Source organism: Propithecus coquereli, unplaced genomic scaffold (assembly GCF_000956105.1).
Source record: "Propithecus coquereli isolate 6110/MARCELLA unplaced genomic scaffold, Pcoq_1.0 Scaffold154, whole genome shotgun sequence".
NCBI lineage: Eukaryota > Metazoa > Chordata > Mammalia > Primates > Indriidae > Propithecus > Propithecus coquereli.
This window is the reverse complement of record NW_012139858.1, coordinates 1,529,043-1,537,635: the sequence shown is the minus strand read 5'-3', so window position 1 is coordinate 1,537,635 and position 8,593 is coordinate 1,529,043. Positions and strand designations below refer to the sequence as shown.

Genomic DNA, 8,593 nt, shown 5'->3' with positions numbered 1-8,593 from the left:
TTACTTTGTTCAGCCTTGCTGATCACAATAAGCCAAGTATGTTGGCATCTTTTAGAAGCTAAGCATTTTTTAAAAAACATGCTGAACTGATCAGCGTTTTGTGATTCATTTCTATTATTTTAAGCAGTTTATATTTTTTAAGTAGTTTTGTCTGGGCCCACAACACAGTTGAAAGCAGCACAGGGTTATAAAATAATCATTCGTAGAGCCTGCCATAGTAATTGTGTTGAATTAAAACTTATAAATTGTTGCAAATTGGTTTAATCTTACACATTGCTGTCATTTCAGTTTTATTTGAAATTGGTTAGTTCATACATTAGGGGAGTTTTTTGTACTGATCGATGAAATAAGATAATAACTTTTTTTATGTAAGAGGTAAAAAAACTCTCGTTTTTTACCAAGTGCCACCACCAGTTTTTATCAATTACAACTTGCTAAATCCTACAAAAATGATCTTGAATAAACTGAAGGCATTGTCTATGTCCCCAAAAAAGAAGAAATAATAAAATAATATTGAATAATTCATCACTACGTGCAGTTATTTAACAATTTGTTTAACCCCTCTCATAGCCAATACATGGGGTTTTACTATGTGATGCATTAAAGTGTGAGGCCTAATTCCTGTCCTCAATTTACTTTGGTATCTGCTTAGCAAGGCAAATCATAGTTACAGATTTTCTTTATATGTTAGGGTTAGTTTTTTTCTGAATTTTCTTCCCTTAATTTTTATTGAATAATTTTTTTAAAAGTTAAGTTTTAAAAGTAGCCCTTACATGTTTTTAGGAAAAGATATTGAAGAGTAAACTAAGAAATGTGCTGTCTTTGTTTAGTGAGTATTCCCAGATCCACATTAAATATTTTTATTTTCTTCTAAAGGCCCTTTTGGCTGTCTCCTCGCCAGGTAATGGTAGTTCCAGTTGGACCAACATGTGATGAATATGCCCAAAAGGTAATCCTTAGATATGACTTTTCTTTCAATTTAATATCTGTTGAAGCTTTTCAAATCTTACAAGCCCCGTATTCTTAGTAAATCAAGCTTATGATATCAAAAAATATTATTTTCCATCTGTGAGAAGCCTGAATTGGTATTACCTCTTCAGTGCTTTTCCACATCGTTCCATAATCATAAGACATATTCAGGTAATATTTTATATATAGTTGCATATTTTAGTGTTTAGTATTTTAAAAAACTAAATTAGCAAATATCGAGTACCTCAGTATGATATGTAAATTCAAATGCAAAATACAGTTTAAGCTGCTCTTTATCAAAGAGTAATTTTGCTTCATTTTTAATGCAAATGTATTTAGCTATTTGAAACTTTTTTTCAGGTTAGTTGCATGACAGACCAATGTCTTGCTCTCCCGCCAAAAAACTCACTTACTAACAAATGTATAGTAATTTATTATAAGCTGCTGGCTGTCTGAAAAAAAATTTTTTTAAATAACCATTTACACTTTACCTTAAAAGCTAGAATAATCTGTTCTGCTATAGTGGTAACTCCATACTAAGGAATTTCAAATGATTAAAAGTTGATCAATGAATAATACTGTAACATCAAAACCATTATGTTTTCAGATTATATAAATAAATTGCACTCAGGTCTTAACTGTCTTTAGGAAAAAATTGGACATTAAACCAACCAATAAGTAACGTATTTCTATTACTGCATACAGTAATTTTATTTATAAATGGTGAGAATCAGTGTTCCATGGTTAATTGATTGCATTTATTTGCATTATGAAAGCTCACACAGTAGGAAAAGTCTGTATTAGTTAACTGAGTTTTCAACTGGAGACAGTACTGACCCCCCCTTCCCTCTGGGAGTGGGTTGGCATTTGGAATTATGTGGTGGTGAGGTTTTCGTTTGGAGGCAGGGAGGTTGGTTATTTTGACTTGGAGAAAAGGAAAGACAGGACACCACTATTCATACTTAATGACTAGAGACCAGAGATGTTAAACATTTGCAATTATTGGGCCATTCCCCAGTTGCAGAATTGCCCATCTTCTATGCGCACAGGTCCCATATTGAGAAACCAAAAAACTGGTGTTTTATTCTTTAAAGTTATGGTTGAAGATGTAGACTTATCCTGGCCCTCTAATTGTTAAACTCTGTAAGAACCATTCTGAAATTTGTGTACTTTTAAAATCATAGCAGTTCAATTGATTAATGATCATTAAGGCATAAAAACCTATTAGTTAAGCTAAGGCTTGTGTACAATACGGTCAAAGGTAAAGGTAATTTACGTTGTTCCAAAAAGATATTCCTCAAGGACATAAACTTTGGCATCCACAAATAGTCCTAAATTTACATATAACTTGGATTTGAAAAATTAGTGTGTTGTGAATCATTTGGAATATTTTTCCATAGAAAGTTGAAAGAAATAATTGAATACGTAGGTCAACCCAAGAAAGTTAGTTTTACTGGTGGTACTTAATGGAGTACTAATAGTTACTATTTCACTTTCAGCCTTACCTAAGATGTTTTCAGGAGAAAATTCATTCTGCATTTGATCAGAACTTCCATAAACTCCTACCCTTCTCCTTAGTGCTCTGGGGGGAATTGTGGTAGTAATTCTGCTTAGCAGAAACTTTATAACTTCCTTGTTTGTAAAAAAAAAAAAAAAAAAAAAAAAAGGACAGATGGTCACTGCCTATGGCTTTAAGCTAGAACCCAAGGTTACTGCCCCAATGGTAGAGATGAGGAAGGAACTCCGGCTTCCAACTCTCCTGTCCTTTCTTTGCATTATTGGCCACTGTAACTGTTTTCAACCAGATGTGGGGTGATTTGCATGTAAAATGACAAACTCTCAAAGCACACTGTTTATGAGCAGAAATATATTTTTTTCATATTCACTCATTGTTAATTTGTTCTAAATTATTTTCAGACTATTAAGTCTTTATTATTCTATTTTAAATTTAAGGAACTAATTAATGCCCAGGAGAATCTGTTAAACTTTCTGATACTTGAAAGTTAGTATTTATTCACTTGAAGACCATTTCTTTGAAGTGTTGAGTACATGGTGTTTTTCATTTCTGCAATCTGAGGTTAATGTGAAGTGATAGTGAAATTAAATGGTTCATTTAGATCTTTTTGTCACATTAATGATAATTGGTTTTCAGGTGGATGGAAAATTTAATCTAGTTGATTTAATCTAATTTAAAATTAAAATTTGATCTAGTGTATTGCTTTTTTAATTATTCTCAGATGTGATCTTTAAATTATTCTTAAAGAATTCTGTTTAATTAGGTCATTATACACAGTATTAAAAGACAATTTTATATGGCAATTTATATTCCATTTTTTAGGAACAGAAAAGAAGCTGTTGGGATGATTTTAACTTATTGTTTGCACTATCATCAACATTTTATTTTAAACTATTGCACACATAAATGGCAGCAATGGATGGATTCCTGTTACCAACTTGCAGCCTATTTGTGGGATCAGAAATGCTGTATTCTCCATTAGACTGTAAATCCATCATTGGATGTTATATGAAAGATGATAAACTATTTTCTGGCAACAGTATCAGGAACTTGAGATACGTTTGCAAAAGGATTCCTTTCCCTTTATAATGTATGTTTTAAGAGAGCTGATTTAATTTAATTGATTGCCTGAATTCTGATTTTTAAGGATTTTCTAAAACATTTATCTCTTGAGCAAAATAAATTATTTCCATTTTTTAATGTAGACCCAAGTCACAGATTATTAATATATGCTTCAATATATCTGTTAGCATTCCTTTTTAATGCTTGCATGATTATCTAAATTCTATGTTGAATGAAAGAAATCATTTAAAATCAAAATATAATCCTAATTCTAGATCTGATGAATTCTGTATCTCTGTTTAAATAGGTACGGCAACAATTCCATGATGCCAAACTCATGGCAGATATTGATCTGGATCCAGGCTGTACATTGAATAAGAAGATCAGAAATGCACAGTTAGCACAATATAACTTCATCCTAGGTAAGAAAGAAAACTTACCAAAGAAAACTTGCCAAACCTTCGGGAAATCTACTGAAATCTTGAGGCAAGCTTAAGTGAATTGTGGTCAAGAATCTATTTAGTTCCTTCCTGTCCTGATTCTTAAACTATTATGTTTCTTCAACTATATAACAAAGGAAAATTTTGGTTTGGGAAAAAAAAAAAAATCTTCAAAGGTTTGTCTGAAAGTTTTCTCCCTTTACCTCATATTTCTTTATACAGCAAGTTTTTATTAAGTTGGCTGGATTAAGTGACTCAATAAGCACAGTAGTTGTAGGTATTGGAAAGTGGTTTTTATCTATTTTTTTTAAATGAATAGATTTTTAAATCATTTGCCCAACTACACGTGGTCTCCTGTATACATTTTAATATATTAGAAGCTGCAGGGTAGCTTTTGAGTCCCAGGATCATTTTTCAGATGTTCAATAGGAATCCTTCCGTATCTTTAGATTAAGTCTAACAAAGCTTTTTGTCTTTTGTTTTAGTTGTTGGTGAAAAAGAAAAAAACAGTGGCACTGTTAATATCCGCACAAGAGATAATAAAGTCCATGGGGAACGTACCATTTCTGAAACCGTTGAGCGCCTGCAGCAGCTCAAGCAGTCCCGCAGCAAACAGGCAGAGGAAGAATTTTAACAAAGTACTTTGCCCAGATTGGCTTAGTGGAAATGGGTGAGCAGTGTTACTGTGTTACTGTTATATTGACTTTGTACTCTGGAAGACATCAATTTATATTGAACTTGTAATAGCTTGGCAGAGTCTACACAGGTAACTGCAGGATCAACCTTTTTGATCTGGACAGATTTTAGACAATGTATATTTGAAGAAGTTAATTAAAAGAGACCCATTAAAATGATTTTATTCATTAAATATCTGAACACTGGAAATAAAACATGAGGAATGCTTTAGTGTAATGTGAGAGAACTTTTTTGTAAATTTAGTGTGGTTGAAAAATAAAATTTTTCAAATTCATTTAATAAAAATGAAAAACTAGAATTGGATCATGGTGTAAAAATAAAAACTTTCATTCACAGACGTTTCAAGACTGCTCTGTCCCCCGCATGTATACACACACACCTAGAACAAATTGTGTGATCAGCATTTGTCTTTACAGTTTTACAACAAATACGACGCAGCTGGGTGGAGGGGAGGCGGGGCTACAGCATATGCTCTTCTCAAACTGGGATGTGAGCTAAGTGCTGGCTCCTCAGTTATGGAATAACATTTTTTTTTTGAGTGTCATTTTACTTCTCTTTGAATGGATACCTTTTCAAACAAAAACTACTAGGAATCTATGATAGAGTAGATTTGCACAAATTTTTAAGATAAAGGATGAGTCTTCAGAGAAATACCTTTTTATGGCAGATAGTTCTGGGCCATAGAATTTGTTATACAAATTCTCTATTCTCCCCTAAGGGATCATTTTCAAATTTTTCTGTCAGTAAATGGTGATTGAGAGAATAGCACAAAATAAGGAATTCCTTATGTGGATATATATTAATTCCTCCTTAATCATTTTTAGAAGGCAACATCTTGTCCATTCTATAATAACCTCAAATAGCTTGTTTGCAAGGGCCACTTCAAAGAGAAGCCAATTTGCATAGATTAATCCTCACTTTAATAAAGGAGATCTTTAATCATAGGGAGTTGTCTTTTGAAACTTCATAATTAAGCCTTGCTGCTGAATGTCTTTAAGATTTAGCCGTTGATTAGTAATTTTATATGTATCTTGAGGGAAACTTAATTTTATATTTAAACCAGACTTTGCATTCCCAAATCATGATACCATAATTTCAGATCAATTTTAAAACTTTTTATTTGTGTATCTTAGTGTTTTTCTTCAGTTTTAAAATAATATTGCAGAATCATTTTGAGTGGTTTCCATTGTATGTGGTCCAAAGAGCAACTATGGTTTAGATTTTGGTTTTGGTATCTGTCTTCCACTTAAAGCAGCAAATGGCTTCTATGATACATTAATAATTTCCCTTCAAACATTTAGAGAAGCTTTATACATCTTTGGAAACTTGGGATATAAAAGTATAATGAAAACAGGGTGGCAGGACTGGGAATCAAAGATTTCTCTTTAACACCTACTTAGCTTAGTCCTCATTTCTAGTGGAATCATGAAAGAGCTCTTAGAATTGTGGGGTTTGCCCCACCAAAGCTCTTGTGTCTAGTGTTTTGTTTTCTTCTCTTTACTGGAGGGCAGAGACTGCTATTTACTGTTCTATGCATCTGTTCTGGCACATAACTTGAAGATCTGAAAGAACACAATTGGTAAACTTACTGAGCATCTAGCCTATTATATGGTCTTAGTAATCAATATACAGGAACAATTTGGGAAAATAACGACACGTGTGCAACTGCTGTGAGACAAAATTTGTAAAGACAGATTTTGTGAAGGAAAGAGGTAAAACTCAAACCAAATGGTGAAGGAAGTGATGACCAGGGCAGGAAATTTGGGAAACAGGAAGATTATGATTTGTCAGGAGTTTAGAGCAGTGATGTTAGGAAGTTGTAGGCAAGTGAAAAGGGTGAAGTTACCTCGAATGTTGGGCTGAATTCAGACTTGAACCCTCTGATAACCTTGTGTGCCCCTCAATCTTGCTTCACTTCTTCACCTTTACTACAGCGATGGACACCTGCATCTCTTCAGGCCTCCTGCACCCTAACTACTAGTTAAGTGCCTCTCATCATCACCAAGAGATGGCGTTAAAATACAGACTTATTCTGGAGGTCTGGGCTGAGTTGGAGATACTGCAATTAACAAGCTCCCAGCTGATGCTGAGTAGACTTCGTGTCTACTCACTTTGAGTAGAAGGCTCTCATTTTCCATTCTACCCTTATTCTCTTCTGCCTTAAAAAATTCAAATAGTGATAAAAGACTCATAAGGAGACCAACCTCTTGTCCTTTTGTCCCGCACCTGACTTCCACTTGCCAAGGCAACCACTTTTAGACATACTGGAGTATTGCTCTCTTCCTATTTCTAAGTACTATTGCTATCTCTTGATTCATAACTTCTATTTATTTTTTATTTTATTGTTTTTTTTGTAGAGACGGTCTTGCTCTGTCAGGTCGAATGCAGTGGCCCAACTATAGCTCACTATAGCCTCCAATTCCTGGGCTCAAGCAATCCTCCCACCTCAGCCTCCCAAGTAGCTAGGACTATGGGCGTGCATTACCATGCCCAGCTACGTTTTTTTTTGTTTTTGTTTTTGTTTTTTTGCCGGGGCGGGAGGGAGGTGCAGTTGGAGAGATGGGTCCTGGCTATGTTGCCCCAGGCCGGTCTTGAACTTTTGTCCTCAAGCCAGCCTCCTGCCTCGGCCTCCCAAAGTGCTGGGATTACAGGTGTAAGCCACCACGATCAGCCAATTCATCACTTTTATTTAATTAATTAATTATTTCGTTATTTTGAGACGGGTGTGATTCTGTCGCCGAGGCTGTAGTGCAGTGGCCTGATCATAGCTCATTGTAATCCCAAATTCCTGGCCTTACGCAATCCTCCTACCCTGGCCTCCCAAAGTGCTTGGATTACGTGAATGAGCCATCATGCCCAGCCCTGATTCATCCCTTCCAGAACCCCTCTATTGACCTCCTGTTTCAGAAAATGAGGAATTTATTTCATACCTCTTCATTTCCTCCCTCCATCCTTCTAATGTCATATTTCAACTTTTTGTTAAATTGGTATTAGGTGTCTTTGTTATGTCCATATATATATATATATACTCTCATAAGCCAATTAGTATTCTATTGTGACTGGCTCCAGGAACAAATTTCAATGACCCCTATGTGTTTTCTATAATTCTCTGCTTTAACTAACTACTTGACATTTTGAGTTGTTTTCCAGAAATGATGGATTTTCTGCAAGACAAAGGAATTGAGAGTTTGAAAGCCCCAGGGCAGACCTCCTGAAGCCAAGAGTCACTATCCCCTTCAACCTGCCCCAAGGCACATGGCCCCTCCTTAAAAAGCCCTTGATCTCTTTTGGGGCGGAGAGGGATTTGAGGTGGCCTCTACCGTTCTCCAGAGAAGACAAGTCTTTTGTATTAAAAATTCCTTTCTTCCTTGGCAATCCTCCTTGTCTCAGTAATTGGATCTGTGTGTGACGAGGAACTGGACCCAGGCTGAGAGCCCATTGCAGTTTCAATAACACTATGATTACATTTTCTGTAGTCCAACTTTTTGTATGTGTTATTGGTGTTAATAATTCTCTTTCTTTTAAAATGTTTTCTTCGACTATCTGAGTTGAACAGCTTTGTTTTATGCCTTTTGTTACAGTTTGCCCAGCAAGCAAACCTGACAATTTACTGGTTTCATTTTCCTTCCCAGACAAATGGCTTCTAGACTCCTCCAGTCTCCCACTTCAATCTGAACTCGCGGCAGTCCTCAGCTCACCTGTGTCAACACTCAGCTCACCTGTGTTTGGTCCTCTTTCCTAGATCCCATGTCTTTCCTTTTTTTGATTGTGACTACTTTAGGTTGGTTGATGGACAAGACTCTCCAGCTGCTTCTCAAAGAAGGATGCATGGCGTAAGTTTTTTGACACTTAGCATGTCTGAATATGACTCATTAGGTAGAGAATTCTTAGTGGAAAATAATTTTTTTCT

The 8,593-nt window shown here is 35.2% G+C and overlaps 1 protein-coding gene across 1 annotated transcript in view; it reads left to right on the top strand.

Annotated features, from left to right (window-relative positions):
- TARS (threonyl-tRNA synthetase) overlaps positions 1-4,944 on the top strand; it is a 29,046-nt gene extending 24,102 nt beyond the window's left edge. The window contains exons 15-17 of the mRNA XM_012640505.1: positions 877-949; positions 3,855-3,969; positions 4,473-4,944. Coding sequence (XP_012495959.1) covers positions 877-949; positions 3,855-3,969; positions 4,473-4,621 — 337 coding nt within the window. The 3' untranslated portion in view covers positions 4,622-4,944. The remainder of the gene's footprint in view (positions 1-876; positions 950-3,854; positions 3,970-4,472) is intronic.
- The last annotated feature ends 3,649 nt before the right edge of the window (positions 4,945-8,593 follow it).